This window comes from Ovis aries, chromosome 26, assembly GCF_016772045.2.
Source record: "Ovis aries strain OAR_USU_Benz2616 breed Rambouillet chromosome 26, ARS-UI_Ramb_v3.0, whole genome shotgun sequence".
NCBI lineage: Eukaryota > Metazoa > Chordata > Mammalia > Artiodactyla > Bovidae > Ovis > Ovis aries.
The window spans coordinates 39,617,686-39,640,435 of record NC_056079.1 but is presented as its reverse complement, the minus strand read 5'-3'; the positions used below and the strand labels follow the sequence as shown (position 1 = coordinate 39,640,435).

Below are 22,750 nucleotides of genomic sequence, written 5' to 3'. Positions count from 1 at the left end.
CATGTCCAACTCTTTGCGACCCCATGGGCTGTAGCCAGGCTCCTCTGTCCATGGGATTCTCCAGGCATGAATACTAGAATGGGTTGCCATTTCCTTCTCCAGGGGATATTCCCAACCCAGGGATCGAACCCGGGTCTCCAGCATTGCAGGCAGACGCTTTACCCTCTGAGCTACCAGGGAAGCCCTAATAAGCAGTAACTTATTCAAATATGCAGTAAACACATATTGAGGATTTACTGAATTCATTAATGAGGAAAAGAGAAGGAAGACAAATTGGTTCAAAGAAGGATATGAGCAAATGCCTAGGTAGGTGCACAGGCAGACAGTGTACCCGATACAGTGATGGGAAAAAAGAATGCTGGAGTAAGACGGCAAAGTTAGACACACCTGACTGATGCCCTGCAAGGCAACAGAACAGTCATCTTGGGTCATATCTCAGCTGGGCAGGAATCTTTGCATCTGTAATAGACCAATATGATTCTTAAGTTACCAGTCCTCCACAGTCTTTACAGAGTCAGGGTGCAGTCAATAATAAACAGTAAGTCACAATTCGTTACGTCTCCTGAGACCGTTAGATGACCCGGGTGAGTTTATGAGTCAGCACCGCGCATGCAGACTCTCTGCGAAGACGGCAGCATTCTGGGCACGTGCTGTCCAGACACTGCGCGTACGTGGCTGCTGAGCGTTTGAAATGTGGCTAGTACAAGTGAGGAGGCAATTTTTTTTGTTGTTTAATTTTTAACACACAGAATGGGAGAAAATATTTGCAAGCAAAGCAACCACAAGGAGTTAATCTCCAGAATTTACAAAGAGGTTGTGCCGCTTAATATGAAAAAAAAAAAAAAAACCCAATCAAAAATAGGTAAAAGATCTAAGTCGACATTTCTCCAAAGAAACCATACCGATGGCCAAGAGGCACGTGAATAAGGACTCTCAACGTCGCTAATTATTAGAGAAATTCAAATCAAAGCTGCAATGAGGTATCCCCTCACAAGAGTCATAATGGCCGTCATCAAAAAGTCTGCACACAAGAAATGCCAGAGAGGGCGTGGAGGGAAGGCGGAGCCCTCCCAGCGCTGGTGGGAATGTAGACCGGTGCAGCCACTCTGGAGAACAGCTGGAGGCTCCTTAAACTAAAAATAGAGCTACCATAGGTGCAGTCCCACCCCTGGGCATATATCTGGAGAAAACCAGGGTTCAAAAGGATACACCCCACCCCATGTTCTTTGTAGCGCTGTTTACAATAGCCAGGGCGTGGAGGCAGCCCGCGTGTCCGCTGACAGATGAATGGATAAAGACGTTGCGGTGCATAAGTACAGTGGAATACTACTCAGCCACTGCAAAGAGTAGAATCATGGCCTTTGCCACAACTTGGACGGACGTGGAGACTATCATACTAATTTTATTTAATTTTCATCAATTTTGACTTAAATGACCACACGTGATTAGCAGGTACCGTTTTGCACAACATAACTCTAATATGCCATTAAGTGACCAAGCAGTCATTTTTCTGCCTTGTTTACAACTGTGGCAAATATTTTTCTTAAACACTCTGTAAATTATGTTTTAAATACAGTTACATGAGCTAAATATGTAAAAGGGATTGGAGAGGACACCTTTGAAAAGACCTAATTCTTTCATGAAGCATATAATTTCTTCTGCAAATTGAATGCTTCTTCTGTTGGGTTTCTTGACAGTAGACTCACCTGAAATCACTCTGGCCAACGTGGGAACCACTTAGGAAGTTAAGCCTGTCTGGAGGGAAGTCAACTCTGCATTGTATTTCCCGAGGCATTCATTTTCTTTTAGCAAGATAATAACAGTCATGTCCAGTTTTGATTAAAAGGAACTTTCTGCTTTGCAGCAAACGGAGAGACTATGAATATGAGTATCATATTTCACAAGGATACAAGGATTTTAAGGCTTAAATAAGTTAACTTTTCTGCTGCCATCACTTCATTACTCAGTCAATGCATTGATAAGGTTGACTTTGATTTCGAATGAAGCTCGGTAGTTTTGCCTAATTTCCTCCTCTTTTCACTTGCCCGCAGGGCTTTTTCCGCAGAAGTATTCAGAAGAACATGATTTACACTTGTCACCGAGATAAGAATTGTGTTATTAATAAAGTCACCAGGAATCGATGCCAGTACTGTCGACTCCAGAAGTGCTTTGAAGTGGGGATGTCCAAAGAATGTAAGTGGAGCTTCAGAAATTCTTTTTCTCTTTGCTTTATCTATAAATATGATTACTCAGCCTCCAAAATCAAGTTGTGGAGGACATCAGCATGTGGAATTCAGGCATGACACTAATGATACATTGCCACGGTTAGGTGTCAACAGAGATGGCGTGGAAAGAGAAAACTGGGGATTTTCAGATAAAATTTGAGTGGCATTTGGTGAAAGGGAAGGAGCTGGGTGTCGTGCTTGTATTCGAGGGCAGTTCGTAACTGACTCTGTCTCTGCTGGTAACCCAAGCGTGTCCTAGAACCACACGGAGACCATTCCCCCATCTTGACAGGAGGAATAAAGAGCTCTGCCTGTATTGATGAGAATAAAACGAGGCAGAGGCACGTGGAAATAATGCACCCTTTCTCAGAGGGGAGGGAGCACCGAACTTTTGCTGTCGAAGAAACATTTAGAAATTTGGCACGTTGACACTTTTCCAAACTTGATTCAGCTTTTCTCCTTCCCACCACCCCTTCCTCCAATTTTACACTTGATTAATTCAGAAGAGAACACGTGAATAGATTAAAAATGAGCGGTGCATAATCATCGGCTTATGGGGCTTTGAAGTAGACATGCTTTAACACAGGCAGAGGGAATACAGCACCGAAAAATCGCTGCTTGTGGGTTCTCCTTGGTGCTTTCAAATGAAGAGAGCGGGAACATGCCAGACCAATGCCCTGGCTTGGGCGGGTGTGAGGAAGAGGCAGGTGTGTGTGCCAGGGGGAACAGTTGGCGGAATCGCTGCCCACCTGCCCTGCATCCCGTGGGGGTCTCGTGGGGCCCTGGGCGGGGTGGCCTAAGCGGCTCTGGAGATGCTGAGCCGCGCACACCATTGTCTACAAGTGTGGGGCAGAAATCCACAGTTTGGCAGTGGGGTTTGAAGGCTCATGTTGTTCAGAGGGTCTTGGATTTTGGAACTGGGACATGCGGCTCAGTGCCAGTGGAGCAGGTCCCTGGAGCCAGGCGGGCCCACACTGAGGGTGTGTAGCTGGCCGCCTGGCTCTCCCCTGGGAACTGTGACTCGAGGCTCTTTCTTGGTGGCCTGCCCAGCGTGTTCCTAACTGTGCCCAGGGTTTAAATGGGCTTTTCCACTTCTTGGGTTTCTACACTTCAGGGAAGACATCAGGGTTGGATCAATTCACTGGACTCAAGCCATCAGTGTATTCTGTTCCAGGCACTATCATTGGTTCATGGTGAACTTGTAACCTAGGCTGGACCAGTGAGAAAGAGTGCAAGACTCACTCTCATGATCCGTAAAAGAAAAAAAAATGGTTAAGTAGACTTCATTAAAATCAGAGATGTCTGCTGTTCCAAAGACACTGTGAAATTAACGACAAGATAAGCCACAGGTGAGGAGAAAATATTTACAAATCACATATCTGATAAGGACTTAAATGCAGAGATAGAAAACCTTCGAAAACTCGATGATAAGAAAGCAAATAACCCAATTAAAAAAAAAAACAAAACTAGTGCTCTTCAAAAACGCGAAGATTCTGAAAGACAGAATGGCTGAGACATTACAGCTAAGTGATCCTGAAGATGCTGGAGCAGGAAACTGTCCATAAAGGACATTATTGGGATGGTTATTGAGATTTGAGTACAGACCGTAGGTTAGGATTGAGCCCGCTTTAAATTTCCCGACTTTGATCATTGTGCTTTTGTTATATGAGAAAGCGAATGCTCTTATTCTCAGTATCTGCAACTAGCTCTCCATGGTTCAAAAGACAAGGGTGTGTGTGTGTAGGTGTGTGGGTGTGTAGATGTGTGTGTGTGAGACAGAGACAGAGAAATGAGAGAGAAAGAAGAGAGAGGTGGAAAATATCAAACCTTACGCGTCTGAGTGAAGGGATACACCGTGAAGGAGCTCCGTGTACCATTCTTGCAACTCTTAAGCAAATTTGAAATTTTATCAAAGTAAAATTACTAAAACAAAAGACTCATGCTTAGAAGTGTCCCACCTTCTGCCGCAGGTGCTCAGGGAGGCAGGTGCCTCCCCACAGGTCCTCTCAGCCCTGAAGGAGGTCAGTGACAGGTCAGAGCAGGCTGTGTAGATGGAGGAGTGGACAGACAGACAAACTCGGGCCCTGACAGCATCCCTGAGTTGTTGAACCAACCGCCCCGGAACCTCTGCCTCCAGGTCATTGGGTGGTATCTGCCAAGAAGTCATCATGAAGGCCCCTGGGCTGGGCTCTCATTCATAATTAAGCTGCCGATGAGCAAGCGTGGGGTCACCAGCCCCATGGGTACCAGACAGGGAAGCATCCGGCAGGCGGCATCCTCCGGGGGTTTTGACTGCAGGTGATTTCAGCCAGTTCCTCTGATCCCCTCTGGGCTTCAGAGCTATCAAATAAAAGAAAAATCAACGAATGTTATGGTACGAAAGTAGTCTTTACTTAGTTCAGGCCCTAAACCCTACCACTGATGAGAAAAGAGTGATATTGCCCTGAAAGCAGCAGATCATTTTTATGTGTGTGCAAGACCCACAGGCTGTGCCCTTAACTCCCTTTTTTGGTCTGACGTTCTTTAGATGTGGATGTTACACTGCAGTTCTGTGGGGGAATTTTGGTTCAGACTGCAATTATAAAAGAGGAAGGCAGCTGTGGACTCAGGGTAAATCGGTACTTTTGCCTTTATTTTGTGTAGGCTAGAGACCCATTTCCTGCTTACATTACTTAAAACCCATACCCTGCTGCTCTGTAAAAACTGGCAGATCTGTTGCCAATTTAAAAAAAATAATAATAATGTTCACACCCACAGGAAAACTCTAGTTTCAACCCTCAAGGAACTTATCACTCTAATTAGTTTGAAAAATATAGGAATGGGAAGAAAATGGGATCGTTATGCCCAAGTATACAAAAATAAATGTATTTTCTTTAGAAGGAAATCAAAGGCGAAGACAATAAACACTTGGAGTATAGTGACTGAGAGTCTAATAGAAAATTTAAAAAGTTGAAACAGAAGGAAGCAGGAAAATAAGAGAATCGGTAACCAATTAGACCACAGTATCCGCAACTGAAACAAACCCAGAAATCATAGAGACTCTTGGGATGGTCGAGCTGAAAATGGATCTCAGAGATTGGTTTTCATTCACCTCTCTCCCTTGACACACAAGTACACCAGGACCCAGAAAGGCGAAACGGTCCTCCCAGCCATCCCCTACTGGCTGCAGACAGAGCCAGGCCTAGAGTTCACGGCTGCCACCTCTCCTTGCCACGCCTTCTCCGCAGCACCAAGACGAGCAAGGTTTGCCTTCAGGTCTAGTCGTAGCTCATGTCAGTTCACTAGGACGTTGCAGAACTCTCTGGATGCAAGGGACAGAAAACCCAGCTGAAGCTTGCCATAAGCTCAGAAATCAGCACATGGAACGGGACTTTCCGGATACCATGACTAGATCCAAAGGCTCCTGTTTGTTTTAGGGGCATTTTCATTGTCCCCTTCATCTCTCCCAGCTGGGTTTTGTTTTGTTTTGTTATTTTACTGTGTTGGTTTTGTTTCTGGGAAGCTTTTCCAAGTGGCTGATAAAGATGGCCAACCAACAGCTCCAGCCAATAGCCCACCCAGCAGAAACACAGGGACCCAGATCCTCGATGAAGGCAGGACTTGGGGGTGGGGTGGGGTGGGGGCTGAATAGTGTGATTGGCTAGTTCCGATCCGTGTCCATCCCTGGACCCCGCCCCCCCTGAGCCAAGAGTACGGGAAACCAGAAAGATGGGGGCAGAAACGACTTCATGTTCACCATGAAGCATCAAGTCTTACGGCACTGTCCCCAGTATGCTCTTATTCTTGAATCTGTGGGGGGCGGGGGAAGACACCTCAGAATTATAGTGCTTGCTAACACAGACAAGGTGTTTTCTGTGTACCAGACACGATGTAAACTGCTCATATGTCATCCCATTTGATCCTCGGAGCAACCCTGTAAGATGGGTTAGTTTCAATTCCTCTCTCCCCCTGTTTTAGGAAGATATGGACTTTGAGACACAGAGAGATTAATTTACTCACTGTAACACAGTGGGTAAGAGGCAGCCCTGGGCTTAGGGCCCAGGGAGTGACACTGTGTGCCCTAAAAAGCAGCTTTGAAAACTCTGGGTTTTATTGCCAGTGGTTAATAAAACAGCAGTCACACTCTTTGCTGTATATTAGAGATCTCCACCCTAGAAAATCCTGTGCAAATTTAATTTTTGTAGATCAAATTTGGTTTTAAAAGTATATGGGGATGTACACATAAAGCCTTTACTGTGTGTCCCATCAGAAAAGCAAGGTGGTTTATTTTCCTGTTCCCTGAATGCTGGTAGGCATACCTTCTATTTTCCAAGAGCTTGCTGGTAGGCATACCTTCTGTTTTCCAAGAGCTTTGTACAAGAGGGGAACCTGTTTTGTTTTGTTCTGTTTTTGCAGAAGAGTAGCTATGTGTCAGAGCATGGGATTTGAAAGTGGTAACAGCAAGGGGGGGGGGGAATCGATTTTCAGCCGCATTTGAAAAGTAGTACAAAAATTTATGAAGAACTTGGTGAGGAGGGAAAGGAAGTAATGTGACTTCAGCTTGAGTGATGAGCTTCTGCAGGTGGGTGGGAGGCTGGTGACCACATCAGGCAAGGAAAGTGTGCAGCAAAGCCCTAAAGTGAAAACCAGGGGGGGAAAAAAAAGGCTCAGCAGCAAATGAAGACAGAAATTTTGGGATTGAGAATGAGACACTGGGTCCAGACAAGCTTGTGTCTGTGGTGGGGAGGGAGCAGGTTAAAGCCACGCTGCTTAGAGACGACAGGAGGGAAACGGACAACGTGCATTCCGGCCAGTGGCAGAAAGCCCCGTGATAGTTCACAGTTTTCAACCATTGATCAGCAAAACTAAAAAAGGGTTGGATAGAAAATGCTTTGACTCTGTGGGCCACGCGACCTCTGTCCTAGCCCCTCAGCTCTGCCGCTGGAGCACAAACCCAGCTATTGCTGTTGTTTAGTCGCCCGGTCGTGTCCAACTCTTTGGGACCCCATGGACTGTAGCCCGCCAGGCTGCTCCTCTGTCCACGGGATCTCCCAGGCAAGGATACTGGAGTGGGTTGTCATTTCCTCCTCCAGGGGATCTTCCCGACCTGGGGATCGAGGCCCTGTCTCCGGCACTGGTGGGCGGACTCTCCACCACTGACCACCGGAGAAGCCCAATCACAGCTACAGAAAATATATGAGCAGAAAGGTGTGGTTGTGTCCCAGTGCAGCTTTATTAGGTGTCAGGTGGGTTTGGCCCAGAAGTACTCCTGCCTTCCTGGCATCCCCAGCGGTCACCTTGCCGGCTGTTCTGTGACCTCACCCCCAGCTTCCCCCCCCATTGCCACCTGCTTTTCTCCTGTGACAGGTAATCACTCAGCTTCCAGCTGCCCTAGAGCTTCTGGCCCTTGAGCCTCTCAGAGCTCTGAGCTCCTGCAAAGCCTGTGCCCTGGGGTTGGGTTGCCACCCCCTTCCCCATCCGAGGAACCCCAGAAGCCTGCTGAAATGTCGCTTCCTCCCTGAAGCCCTCCGCATGCTCCGCTCTCTCCCCTGTGCTCCAGAGTGGAGGCTCTGTACATCTCTCTAGGAACCACAGGCTATTGTTATCCCGTGAGGCTTCCCAGCTTGATTATAAACCCCTGAGAGGCAAGTGTCGTCTGTTTCTCACCTTGTAGCCCCAGAAGCTAGCATGATGCTTGCACAGTGAAGTCAGGTTGGTCAACGTGCTTAACTGTGGCTGTACTGAGAGACACCCTGGCCTCTGCGAGCTGTTAACCACAGAGCCTTTCTGGATGAAACTATTCAACTGTCACTCACTCACTCCTCTGCCCCGGGCCCAGAACACCACACACACCTTCTCCAGGGCTGTGTTCTCTACCTGGATGAGCGTAGCCTTGCTGCTGACTGACCACCTGGGCATGGTCTGAGAAGGGATGCTTTTCCTCCTGTTCGGAGGCCGGTGTTGCTGCCGTCAACTTCCTCTGGCTGGTCGCCTTCCCTGGCAGACTTAAGCTCTTCTAGTGTGTTCACTGGGGAGACCGTCGAGCCGAGCAGGCATAGCGTGTGACTGTGCATGAAAAACGCAGGGAGGGTGGGAGGAACTGGGATGGATGGGTGGGGGGCGAGCTGTGGCTCTGTTTTGCCAAACCTTGGTAATGCTGGCCAGGGTTCTTGGCCTCCTCTCTCAATAGACATTGATTAGAGGCCAGACAAGAAATTCAGGCAAGGCTTTATTGGGGTCCCTGCTTCATAAGGGGGAGTGAAAACAAGTAATGGGCTCCCTTGCTCACTCCCTGAGCAAGATGGGGCAGCTGGTTCCTTACATGAGGGATGGGGCTGTGTCCTGGGCTTCCCTGGTAGCTCAGCCATAAAGAACCCGCCTGCAGTGCAGGAGACCCAGATTCAGTCCCTGAGTCAGGAAGACCCCCTGGAGGAGGGCATGGCAACCCACTCCAGTATTCTGGCCTGGAGAATCCCATGGACAGAGGAGCCTGGCGGGCTACAGTCCATGGGGTCACAGAGAGTCAGACGCAAAAGAGCAACTAGAGAGGGGTGGGGGGTGGTGTGTGTCCAGGGGTCAGGCTGGAGGGGTGTCTTAGGGTCCGCCCGCCCCTTTGGTGGTGTTGAGTGCAGGGGGCATGCGCAGTTCCCTGCTTTTGTTCCCGACTCTGCAGAAGTGGCAGTTGGGTTTTTTGGTCTCTCTGTATATCTTATTGTCCATAATTTGCCCCAACTGCTCACATATGTGCAGTTGTTTTTAGTCCCTGCTAGTTTCTTTGTTGCTGGGAGAGACGTTTGTCCAGGTGCAAGCACAGCGGCAAAGGGTCCCAGGTCCCAGGCCGTCTCAGTTCAGTTCAGTTCAGTCACTCAGTCATGTCTGACTCTGCGACCCCATGGACTGCAGCACGGCAGACCTCCCTTCCATCACCAACTGCTGGAGCTTACTCATACTCACATTCATTGACACAGTGATGCCATCCAACCACCTCATCCTCTGTCATCCCCTTCTCCTCTGACCTTCAATCTTTCTCAGCATCAGGGTCTTTTCAAATGAATCAGCTCTTTGCATCAGGTGGCCAAAGTATTAGAGTTTCAGCTTCAACATTAGTCCTTCCAATGAATATTCAGGACAGATTTCCTTTAGGATGGACTGGTTGGATCTCCTTGCAGTCCAAGGGACTCTCAAGAGTCTTCTTCAACACCACACTTCAAAAGCATCCATTCTTCTGCACTCAGCTTTCTTTATAGTCCAACTCTCACATCCATACATGACTACTGGAAAAACAATATCTTTGACTAGACGGACCTTTGTTGGCAAAGTGATGTCTCTGCTTTTTAATATGCTGTCTAGGTTGGTCATAACTTTCCTTCCAAGGAATAAATGTCTTTTAATTTCATGGCTGCAGTCACCATCTGCAGTGATTTTAGAGCCCCCCCCCCCAAATAAAGTCTGTTACTGTTTCCACTGTTTCCCCATCTATTTGCCATGAAGTGATGGGACCGGATGCCATGATCTTAGTTTTCTGAATGTTGAGTTTTAACTGTCTCATTGGTAGTGAAACTGCTCACAGACAAAAGGCGGGGATCCAGGGACAGGCTGGACTCGGGGGTGGAAATGGAAGATGAGAATCAGCCTGGATGAAGACTGGTGAGCTGTGATAAGGGGAGATTTCTGGCCCTGGTGCCTCTAATGTGTGGCAGGTTCCGTGGGCCTCTGGCCTCTAGGATGGGCGCCCTCCACAACGGCGTTATGGAAGGTCCTGAGGCCACCACCCCCTCTGTTTCTTCTTTCCTTTCTTTAAACCACTGGCTGGTAATTTTCAAAGGAACCTGTTTACATTTTCTTTGAGTTTATATTTATGTAGTCCATGCCTTTGAGGGGCAGGCATCTTTGATTTTGTGTGCGAATTCTATTCAGTGTTTATTTTACAGCTTTTTTTCCCTGTGACAGTTTCATAAGTGTTTTTGTAAAATAGAACGATTGAATAATCTCTGGATTTAAGAGTCCCTAACCACTCATTGACAGCTTCTCATTTGGGGCACACTGAGATTAAAAACAGCTTTTTATAAAGTCTCTAAATTCCAATTTACACTTTAGATGTGAATGTCCCTGTGGGTGGATTGGATGCACTAAGTGGACTTTGTACGGACACTTAAGACACTTCCTGGGGAGGCTCTGGTTGTTTTGTTTCCATCATTTCCGCTTCAGTGTTAAACCTACGTTAAAACAAACCTTTTGGATGAAAGGCTCTTAACCTTGGTTAAAATCACTTTTCTTGGTGCACAAATTATATGGATATGCTCATTGGTTCTACGGCTGAATTTTACTGGCTTAATTACGAAGAAATTCATATTGTAGGTTGCCCCATGTACATGGAAAATTACGTACAAATCACCATCAGGGCACGCAAACATGCTTCTAATTTCAGTATTTCTTCCTCTGTTCCCGGGCCCTAGCCTGTCACTGCGTTTCCGAGGTTCACTGATACCCTTCTGCTCTGTTCAGCGGAGACGGAGCTCTAACCACCCCCCTTCTCGCTTCACCCCCGCCGCACACAAATCCCCTCAAAGCACCTCCCCGGGGAAGTTAAGGAAAGACTGAAACTTTTTAATATCTAAAAATGTCACGGAAGCTGGGAGGTAAAAACCCGCTCCCCAATTCCACTGGCCACAGGCTTCTGTTTCCCTGCGTCTGCCCGGGACCCTGAAAACCACAGCGGATCCTTAGACAAAGGAGGAACTCGCATCACTCAGCGCGCGGAGCAGCGATGGGGGCTGAGCTGGGCCCGCGAGCCCTCCTGTCTGGGGCAGGGCCGGGCTGGCCCCCGGCGTTCGCGGCCTTGCAGGGGCTGGGTCTCGTGCCTGGGGGACCCTGCCCGCCGCACGGCAGGTTCCGGGGCGGTGCTGCCCGTTCCTCGGGGTCTCCCTCCGCTGCTGACACTGGCTCTGTGCAGTTGCTGTCGCTGCCACACCTGCCTTTTTTTTTTTTTTTTTTTAATAATGCTCTTTATTTTTGGCGGTGCTGCGTCTTCATAGCCGTGCGTGCGCGGGCTTTTCGCTAGTTGTGGCCCCAGGGGCTTCTCTAGTCGTGGTCCACGGGCTTCCCATTGCGGTGGCTTCCCTGGGGCGGAGCAGGGCTCTGGGGTGTCCCGGCTTCAGTAGGTGTGGCTCGTGGCCTCAGTCGCTGTGGCTCCCAGGCTCCAGAGCGCAGGCTCAGTAGCGCACGGGCTTAATTGCTCCGTGACGTGTGGGATCTTCCCAGACCAGGGATGGAAGCCGTGTCTCCTGCATTGGTAGGTGGGTTCTTCACCATCATTACCCCTTTAGGGTTAAACCTACGTTAACACCAACCTTTTGGATGATTTAACCACTTCCCTGAGCCACCAGGGAAGCCCTGGGTTTGATTTGGATAACCACAGCCTTGGTTCTCCTTCAGGACAAAAGTGAAGGTTGGGGACTGTATGGAGGTGTTTGCATAGCGTGGCAGTGCAGATGGAAGGCCCACACGTCATGTCGCAGCGTTAAGGGAACAAAGCTTGCCGACGAAGTTTCTAGAATAAAAGTCTGCCTTCCTTGGCTGCTGTGAACTTGGAGGCAGGTAGCTCATCCGCCTGGAGATGCGTGAGGGCAGAGAATGAGACAGGGTCCTGCTGGCGTCACGGAGCCCTGCTCCACGGGGGAAGCTGAACTGTTAGAAAGGAGGCCTCCCTGCTCATCAGCTCAAGGTGCAGATGCTGGCCCAGGTGGTGCGAACCGAGCCGAGTCCCCGGGGAGGCAGGGCCCCCTCCTCCTCGGCATCCCCCCTTTTCCACCCACATGGCTCCTTCCATCTCTCCGAATCCGTCATTTGGGTCTCCGTGCCTGCCTTTCCCCTGGACCCATTATCTCCTTTTTCCCAACTAGATCTTATCGCCCTTCGGGCTGTTTATCAGCACGGCTTTTTGCCATCAGCCATGCGGGTGATATGGGCACAGAGTGCTTTACCAAGAGCTTCCCAAGACTTAGGGTCACCCCCTGGGTCAGCCCAGCTCACAGTGCCAGCTTCAACCCACAGGTCCCATTCCAGTCCCGCAGATCCTCTCAAGCTTCTCTTTGCTCGGCGGTAGTGGCTTAGTTGCTCAGTCCTGTCCTACGCTTGCGACCCCATGGACTACAGCCCGCCAGGCTCCTTTGTCCTTGGGATTCTCCAGGTGAGAATACTGGAGTTGGTTGCCATTTCCTTCTCCAGAGCATCTTCCCAAGCCAGGGATCGAACCTCGATCTCCTGCATTGCAGGCGGATTCTTTACCAGCTAAGCCGCCAACAGTCAAGTTCTTTTGCGAGTTTAATGTTACCAGGTTTTCAGTGTCCTCACCCATCTTTGCTGCCAAGTCACACATTCTATCATTTACATATAAGATTTGATTTGCTGTATGCACTGGTTCAATGCGTATGTCCCCTGGTGTAAACTCTGCCCACGGTGATGTGAAACATAATTTAGGCAATACTGAATAGGATCAGATCATACAGTGGTGACGTTATTTCCTTTTCCATCAATATTCATTCAGCCTTCTCATTGCCAGTGAGAAGGTCTCAGGTTGATGCTGATATATCCTTGATCAACTCCGCGTGAACCTTCAATGTTCCCTCTTTTTAACAGAGAGGACAGGTTACTGCCCTTAGTTAGAAACCATATTTGTTTCAGAGGTGTGCAAACCTTCCTAGGTGACCAGATAATACTTACTTTAGGCTTTGCAGGCCACTGAGTATCATTGCTCCTGCTTTCCTGTTGCCCTGTGAAAGTTTCTTGAAGGAGCTTGGCTTTGTTCCAGTAAAACTTTATTTAGTAAAACTTGATTACAAGCAAAGGCCGCTGACCTGAAAATGCTGTTTACTTGTTTTTTTAACTCTTACCTCCTACTTATGGCCATTGCTACTACTTTCCCCTTTATATTAACAGTAATAAAATCAAATTCTCTAACATTTGTCTCACCAGAAAATTAGTTTGGATGGAAGTCATCAGAGCCTGCTGGCCTTCGAGCATGTGAAAAACCATGAAGGTAGTCAGGACTGCAGCTGGAGAAAGCCTGGTTTTCTGAGCCAAGCGGTCAAGTTTTGCTGGACAGGAATAGAGTAGCATTTCTCCAGAGCCGGGGGCCTCACCTCGGGGTCTGGACCTCCCCCCCACCCCCGCCCCCGGCCTGCCTCTGGCCTGCCCCCGCCCAGCCCTCTCCCCACCCCGAGCTGCCCGCACATAGAGGGTATGCGTCCTGCTCTGCTTGCCTCCTGGGTTCATCCTGTCCTGGTGCCATGAAGGGTGGGTCACCCCTGGATCTGTGGGGCGGGCTTTCAAACATCCGGACCGCCTGCCGCGGGAGCGGGAGAGGCCAGGCAGGCCTCCAGGGCGGCTTGCTTGAGTCCCCGCTTCGTGTTTGTTTACCTGTTTCTGGCTGAGCTGGGTCTTTGCTGCTGTGTGGGCTCTTCGCTGGGGCATCTCCAGGTGCGGTACGCAGCGTCTCAGGCTGGTGGCCTCTCTTGCGGTGGAGCAGGGCTTTGGGGGCACCTGGTCCTCAGTAGCTGTGGAGCGCGGGCTTAGCTGCTCCTTGACACGTGGGATCTTCCCGCGCCAGGGACCCAACCCGGTCCCTTGCATCGGCAGGTGGGTCCTTACCCCCCACACCACCGGGGAAGCCCTGTGTCCCCGCTTATGAAGAGCCGTGTCGTGGGGTTGGAGGCGCAGACCTGAGGCAGCTGGGGTTCGGGTCTCAGCCCCTTCCTGCTTGGCTCTGCACCGCTCAGGCAGGTGGTTCCTCTGCTTCTGCTGCTTTGCCTATAACAGAGAAATAACCATGGCGTCTCCCTCTCACAGATACTGTGAGGAACAGGTGGATTAACCTGCGGCAGGGGCTAAAGACATTTCCTGCTAAGTCTTAGCCCCTGTTACTGCTGCCCCTGCTATGATGAAGGCCCTGCCTGGCCCCTAGAGCATGGCCCGTGTGATCCTTAGCATGGTCCTCAGTGACTGTACAGCTGGTGCTCCCAGTCCAGCAGTCCATTTACCCAAAACAGAGGTACCCTCAATGGGACATCTGTCTTTGGGGACTCAGACCCAGCCCCCACAAGCAGAGAGCCGGCACTGAGCTGGGGGCCCCCATGCCAGGAACCACCGCCCTGCGCCACCTGTGGAGTCCCCCCATGTGAATCAGTGGGACTGTCCACACAGCGGCCCAGCCTGCAGCCTGCCCCACGCCGGTTCTCGTCCTGCTCCCCAAAGACCCCCGAGTGATCTGCCTCAGGCCGTGCTGCCCCCCGCCTTCCTCTCCCTCATCCTAACCCACCACCCTCCTAAGCGAGCCCCCAGGCTCCTCCAACAGCAGAGGCAGCTGGGCACGCTCACCTCCCCGCAGTGTGACATGCCACAGACACTTGAGTTCAGTTACTTTCAAAGTCAGACTTGTTCTGAGTTCAGAAGGTAGGGGATGTGTGAGAGAGACAGGCGGCAGGTGTTCCCTGCACGGGCTGTGAGCACCCTGAGGGCAGGCGCAGTCTCTTTCCTGTTTGGGTCCCCAGCGCCTTGTATTGAACAGCTAGTTCTGGAATGGATTGCAGGCAAAGGGTGTTTCAGAAGTGGGGATCCCGAGTCAGGACCTTTGATCTTCCCAAGAGATTGGAATCAGCATAGTGCTGTACTGAGCCTGCTGTTCTCTCTTCATTTCTCTCCCTCCCCTAATTCGCACCCTGTGAATACTAGCCTGTTGGCCCTTTCATGACATGAAATCTTGATGTGATGTGTTCCATGGTGGGTGTAACCAGATAGAGATTGTCAGTGGGTCCTAATGGAGATTCGCTTTCTCTCAAAACCGTGCAAACGTAGACGCCATATTTCATCCAATCTGTGATTTGTTAAGGCGCACTATAATTTTTTGTACCGCTAAAAAGAAAACAGCGCCAATTAAACTAAGACACAGTGAAGATTGTTAAGACAGGTGGCAGTTTCAGAGAGAGAGGGAGGGGAGCCAGGTCTCAGCCCTGTGAGAAAAGCAAGCATCTCACATTTGAGGCTGGAAACATGCTCTGTTTTCATCTGGAGCTGTTTTTCATCCTGCTTTAAATAGACACCGATGATAAAACCTCAGTGCCCAAAGACAATCCCCAGCAAAGAGAGTTGGCTGAGTAAATATACAAGGACTTCTAAAATAGCTGGCAGAGAGCCCTTTGTTTGGAAACAAATGTGTCCCTGAAAATAGCAACCCGAGATTCTCCAGCTCAGCCCCTGTGTTCCGGCCGAGCGGGGCCCTCTTTAAGTGCCTTCTCAGTGGCAGCAGTTCTCTGGAGGGTGGCTCCCGAAATTGCTCCATAAATCCACGCACACCGCTCAGTCTGGAATTTGCCCTTCCTGCCGCGGGACTGCGCACTCACACCAGTCTGCGATCGCAGAACATTAACTATCACGGTCAGGTTATCCCCTCCCATCCTTCTCCCTCTGATACTGGAAAACAAAGGGTTGCTTTGAGCCGATGAACGCGATTAATGAAGACAGGTGTCTTTTCAGTGCTGAGACCAAGGAGAGAACGCCGTTTCCTCTGGAGAAGGACTGTTCCTGTCCCAAGTTCACACTTGTTTCAACGCTTCATTTCACACATATAATGTCCCTCCATGATTAAAAAGTCTGATGGTTCTGTTTTCAAAATGATTTTTGGACAGAAATGTTGTTTCGTGGTTGGAGGATGTAAATCCTATCCCGTCTTGGCTTGTTTCTTCTGGTGGTGTTTGATAGCATCACTGAGTCAGACTTATAAACAGTGTTTTGGTTGGGCAACATTGTTTAAATCTTAAAATAGAACAGAGGGCTTTTGCTGGTGTTTCAAAATGGACCCACCTAGGAGGCGGTCATGATACAGCAACTTCCAAGGAGAAGATAAAACTTGCTTTGAGCAAACTCTGTCCACTCTGGGACTTAATGAGGACAGAGAATCAAGTGCAAACTATAATCCATGAAGGTTCCCGCTTTGTGTCCTGAAAGTGTGGGGACACAGCCCTTGAGCAACTTTGGATGGAAGCTTGGCTGTGGCCCCCCCGGACTTGGAGCTCTCAGAGATGTGAAAACACGCAGCTCCAAGTGGGCTCCTGAGCAAGGGAGGGAGACGTCATGACCTCGTGGAGCCCAACCAACATTTGGAGGTGACCGTGCCGGTGTCTCCCGGATGATAACGGGCTCTGGGGCCACAGGACGCAACGCCCAGTTTGTTTCTGCAAATAGTGCCTTTTGTGTGGCTCTCTGAGTTCCTTTATTTTATGTTCATCAAATGGAAATGTGGTCCTTTACCAGAAAGGCCTCTTGATGAAAGTGAAAGAGGAGAGTGAAAAAGTTCGCTTAAAGCTCAACATTCAGAAAACGAAGATCATGGCATCCAGTCCCATCACTTTATGGGAAATAGATGGGGAAACAGTGTCAGACTTTATTTTGGGGGGCTCCAAAATCACTGCAGATGGTGACTGTAGCCATGAAATTAAAAGACGCTTACTCCTTAGAAGTAAAGTTATGAGCAACCTAGATAGCACATTCAAAAGCAGAGACATTACTTTGCCGACTAACGTCCGTCTAGTCAAGGCTATGGTTTTTCCAGTAGTCATGTATGGATGTGAGAGTTGGACTGTGAAGAAGGCTGAGCGCCGAAGAATTGATGCTTTTGAACTGTGGTGTTGGAGAAGACTCTTGAGAGTCCCTTGGACTGCGAGGAGATCCAACCAGTCCATTCTGAAAGAGATCAACCCTGGGATTTCTTTGGAAGGAATGATGTTAAAGCTGAAGCTCCAGTACTTTAACCACCTCATGCAAAGAGTTGACTCATTGGAAAAGACGCTGATGCTGGGAGGGATTGGGGGCAGGAGGAGAAGGGGACGACAGAGGTTGAGATGGCTGGATGGCATCACTGACTTGATGCATGTGAGTCTGAGTGAACTCCGGGAGTTGGTGATGGACAGGGAGGCCTGGCGTGCTGTGATTCATGGGGTTGCGAAGAGTCGGACACAACTGAGCGACTGAACCGACCAGAAAGGCTTACACCCTAATGTTCATTGAAGTATTATTCACAATAGCTGAGACATGGAAACAGCCTGTATGTCCCTCAACAGAGGAGTGGTGAAGATGTAGTACATTTGTACAGTGGGACACTGCGCAGCCGTTAGAATGAGATCATGCCATTTGCCACAACATGATAGGCCTAGAGACGGTCATGCTAAGTGAAGAACAAATATCCTATGACATTACTCGTATGTAGAATCTAGACTTTTAAAAATTAAAAAAGTGAACTTATTTTCAAAACATAAACAGACTCGCAAATTTTGAAAACCAACTCTTGGTTACCAGAGGGGAAGCATGAGTGTGAGGAGTCAGTCAGGAGCTTGGGATCCACGTATGCACAGCACAGGATGTAGGGCAGGTGGTCAGGAAGGACCCAGCACAGGGAACCCTACTCAGTGTTCAGTGATATCCTGTACGTGGAAAGGCTCTGCAGACCATGAACGTGTGTATACGTGTTCCTGAATCACTTTGCTGTCCACCTGACACAAAGCCAATCCTGGAAATAAGTTATCCTCCAATTCAGTTTTAAAAAGGAAGATGACTCCCCCTCCCTTCAGCACACCGCCATCTCTTCCCGAGCTGTTTGCCCTCTCTGCCTTTTATCTTCTCCTCTAACTGGAGACCTTTTTCAGTTGCAGCTCTGAACTCTTCTGGAGCACCGGACACGGGGTGTTACCCCTGACTTCCTCTTACTTCTCTGAGGATGGCCATATCACACCTCTAATCTCATCAACTCAACTAACTGGCTTTTCCCTTTGGTGCCATGCACTGCAAATTAATAGCCCACGGATCCATTAACAGCTTGTTGTGTTTTAGAAAACTTATTTCAGCCATCAAATAATAATTCTTCAGCACAAGTAGAGTTGTTATTTTTTAGTGTTAAATTATCAGTGTGTGTGTGTGTGTGTGTGTGCACGTGCACACACCGATAGCCCACCAGGCTCCTCTGTCCATCAAATTTTCCAGGCGAGAGCACTGGAATGGGTTGCCATTTCCTCCTCCAGGGGATCTTCCTGACTGACTGGTCAGATCCATGTCTCTTGCATCTCCTGCATTGATAGGCAGGTTCTTTACCACCTAATAGTGTCGATACATTTCTCTCGGATATGTAATGTGATCAGAATGGGATTTATGAGCCAGTTTAGATTCTAGTTTAATAATAAGTTACTATCCCTTTTTTCCATAATTAAAAAAAAAGATGTCTTTTCATTTTGAATCATCCATTAGAGGCAAATGGGACTTTAACTGAGAGTGGTTTAGAAAAGTTAACAGGAAGATATGGCTGATAGAATAAACAAACTACATTTTTTTTTCATAGCTATTGAGTCATTTCTTTGTGAGGCTATTTACATTTAAAAACTTCTAAGTTTACAGAAAGTCCATGTTAATTTCTTTGTCCTTTTTATTTTTAAAAAATGTTTACCATATGTTGATGACAAAGGAGAAATAGTAAAAATGGTAAATCCTTTCCTAATACCGGTTGGGAGAATAGGAGCGATTAATTCAGCTTCTGAAATTTAATTATAAAGAGATAGCATTTGTGATTTAGTATATTGGTGTGTTAAGCATTTGGTTTAGGATATGGAATATCACTTTTAAGCATATCAAAACTAATGAAGCTTCATTTCAGCAAAAGAGACAAATATAAACAAACCCCAACCCTTTTTATAGAGATATATTTCTCAGTGCCATCTTCAAGAATGCAAGGGAGTTTACAAAAACATTGTTTTAAAAATGATTGCAATTCAAGAGTAAAAAGACAACCTAATTAAAAAGAGAGCAATGGGGCTTCCCTGATGGCTCAGTGGTAAAGAGTCCGCCTGCCCACACAGGAGACAGGGGTCTGTCCCTCGTCCAGGAAGACCCCACATGCTGCGGGGCAGCTAAGCCCATGAGCCACGCCCATTGAGCCCGAGCTCCAACAGGAGGAGCCACGCTCTGCAACGAAGGGTGGCCCCTGTCTCTGCAGCCAGAGAAAAGCCCGCCCAGCGGCAGAGAGCCAGCACAGCCAAAAACGAAGAAAGAGAGTAGGCAATGGATTTGAACAGACATTTCACCAAAGAGGACATACAAATAAATGGCCAATCAGCACACAAGATGACACTCTGCAGGTTTATTAGTCATCAGGGAAAGGCAAATCAACGTCACTGAGTTCTCACCTAACACCCACGGCAGCAAGTGCTGGTGAAGTTATGCAAAAACGTGAGCCATCTCACACTGCAGGTGGGGCTGTAAAGTGGGGCAGCCGCTTGGGAAAATAATCTGGCGATTGTCGAAAAGTTAAAGATAGCGATACTGTATCACCCGTCAGAGTTCTGTTCCAGGTGTGTACTCAGGAGAAATGAAAAATGTGCCCCACAGAAACTCGACAGAATTGTTCACTGCAGCATTATTCCTAAAAAGAGCCAGCGGGAAAGCAACACGAGTGCCTGCTCACTGATGAAGAGACCCCCCCCCCCCAAAAAAAAAGTGGTCTCCCCATGCAATGGAATGTTATTCAGCCGTAAAAAGGAATGAAGTATTGATACATGGTACAGCATGCTGACCCTTGAAAATGTTATGTTACGTGAAAGAAGAAAGACACAAAGCCTCCATGATGTGTGAATTCACCTATCAAAATGTCCAGAATAGGCAAATCCATAGAGACAGAAGCAAAGAAAAGAGGTACGCATAACTGAATCACTCGCTGTCCACCTGACACTAATTCAGCACTGTCCATCAACTATATGCGAATTAAAACACATTTTTAGTTAGAAACTGAGACACGGAGACGGAAGGTGGGAGTGACCAGAGGCACGAGTGATTGAAGAGTGAGGAGTGGCAGCCAGCGGGTCTCTTCTTAGGGCTGGTGGTGTGACAGCTTTGTGAATATCTCAAAAACCACCGAATCACACTCCTTAAAAGGTCGATTGTATGGTCTGTGAATAATATATCCATTTTTTAAATGAATATTTTAAATGCTAGGCTAGCTGACTTAGGGGGAAGTAGGGGAGAAACCTTGGAGTCAGATTAGCACACTGAGGTTCACGCAGCCTAGGCAAGGCTTCCGGTCACCCCGGTGGAGTGCAAAAGGAAGCTGTCAGGGGCAGAGTCCTCGGCGTCCACGAGGTGGAAACAGCCGAATCTCCAGTGACTTGGAGAGGAACGTCTCCCAGGAGTCTTTCTAAAGGGAGTCCTGGGAGGCGTCTCTAGGACGTCCTTGACATTTCTCATTGCTGTTCCTTGGGACATCCCTTCATGTAGTTCAATCTCATCTCTTTTCCAAATTGGAATTAAAAAGGCATCAGAAAAGCAAGGGAATCTTCATGATGCTAGATCCCTGAAGAAATAACTGGGCCGGAAATTGAAGGGAACACCAATAAAGACTCACACCAAACAAGGGTTGACTCGCCTCCTTGATCCACTTCAAGTTACATCATTTAAAACTCTGTCAAATCTCCCTTCTGGAGACCTGCTTGGTTTTGCTTCCCCATTCGCTCCAGCTTGTGCTGCCCAGTAGGTTTTTGTTGGGTTTCCATTTTAAACCTAGCGGTGTGGACATGACCTCCCCAAAGTCCTTAACTATCCCCCCCACCTCACCCCCCAGCAAAGAAAATGAACTTATGATATTTCAGTGTTTTTAATTTTAGACATCTCCTGGGTATGAGATGATGATCTTACTGTGGTTTTAGTTTGCATTTTCATGGGGTCGCAGAGAGTCGGACATAACTGAGCGACTGAACTGAACTCAGGCACATTTTGATCTCATGTTTGTAAAAACAAGTTTGGAAGTTAGTGCTGAAAATGTTAAAAGCTCTTGTTATATTCTTGTGGGAACTCGTCTGTAGTTTTATTATTTAACCTCAGTATACTTTTGTTAGCCATGTGATAAAATTAGAAAAATTAGAGGAAAAAAAAGAAGAGGTTAATTCCTTAATTGATCAAGGTAGAACTTTCACTTTCCTAACTGTCTTAACACTTTAGGCCAAGTAACATCAGGTATTGATGGTGCTTTAGAGAGCAGTGGTTGAGAACATAGATATTAATTCAGTTTCGCATCTGTCTGCCCTCCCAGGGAGAAGCAAATCTATTCCTATATATTCAGACACCTTGATACCTAAGGACTGCATCCCTATTTCCCTCCGTTTAATAGGCTACAGTCTAGAGGTCAGCAGACTTAGGCCTATGAGACAGGTCTGGCCCGCTGCCTGTTTTTATCAATAAAATTTTCCTGGAGCACGGCCACATCTATTCATTTGCATATCATCCACGGCTGCTCCCTTGCTGTTACAGCAGAGCTGAGTACTTGTGACAGAGACTGTGGAGCCCACGAAGCCTGAAATATTTACTGCCTGGCCCTTTATGGCAGGAGTTTGCCAGCCCTTACCATAATCCATTCCGTCTCCTTAAAGTTTCTATTTTAATTCAAGCAGTGGTTACGAGAGCTTAGTTCTGTGCCAGACATACATGCAGTTTGTAACCACACCTTCATTTCTACCCGATTCGCATAAGCCACTCACCAGTTACGTGCCTTACAATCGTGTCTTGACAGTTCAATAAGAACTACATCTAATTTCAACTTCGGATTGAAAATTCATAAACAAACCCTTCCCCAACAGTATCCTCAAATCCTTTCACGTTATGTGCAGGAAAAATGAAAGTGTTTTGTTCTGGACTGAAATGCAGCTAAACTTCTAAAGTCATGTAACTTTTTTAAACACACACAGATAACTTTAGCATCCAACTGGCAGCTCTTTTAGAGAAAGGAAGTGTAGTGAGTGCGAATAATAAAGCAGCTTGGTTTTCTTGGCTAGAAATTGGCTTTGAAAGCAGTTCTAGAAGGAGAGAGAGGAATTTGTCGTAAGCAGTGGCACCAAAGTGGGAACGGGTGGCACTGCAGGACGATGGCCCTTGGTCTGAATGGTCTTCTGTTTTCCGTACGTGTGTATGTATTTGGGGGCGCGCCGGGCCTCCGTTGCTGCGGGGCTTTTCTCCAGGTGCTGGGAGTGGGGGCCACTCTCGAGTTGCGCTGCGTGGCTTCTCCTTGTGATGGCTTCTCTTGTTGCAGAGCACCAGCTCTGGAGCACAGGCCGAGTAGTTAGGACGCACGGGCCTTAGTTGCTCCACAGCACGTGGGATCCTCCCAGGCCAGGGATCGAACCCGTGTCTCCTGCATTGGCAGGCTGATTCTTAACCACTGAGCCCCATCCATACACGTTCTATTAAACCCCATACATTAAAAGAATGAAATGCTTTAACATTTATTTCAACTCATGATGAACTTATCACCCTTCCTTCACCTTTTATAAACTACCAAAGAGGAACTTAAAGCAAATACAGGCCAGCAGACTAGCGTGGCGTCCTGGACCATTTTACAGACGGACTCAAGGCAGAACAGCACTGCCTCTATTTTCCTCATCCGGCAACAGGAAGACTTTTGTGTGTCGCTGTTTTTGCATCTTGTAACATGAAGAGTGACTGAACTCAACGTGAAGATGTTTATT

General features: G+C 48.0%; 1 protein-coding gene across 7 annotated transcripts in view; it reads left to right on the top strand.

The window, feature by feature from the left end:
- The window catches only part of RARB (retinoic acid receptor beta), an 869,358-nt gene that overhangs the window by 764,445 nt on the left and 82,163 nt on the right, over positions 1-22,750 (top strand). For all 7 annotated transcript variants that reach the window (XM_042241494.2, XM_060407106.1, XM_027962678.3 and 4 more), the window contains one exon: positions 2,052-2,193. In XM_042241494.2, the coding sequence (XP_042097428.1) occupies positions 2,052-2,193 (142 nt within the window). The remainder of the gene's footprint in view (positions 1-2,051; positions 2,194-22,750) is intronic.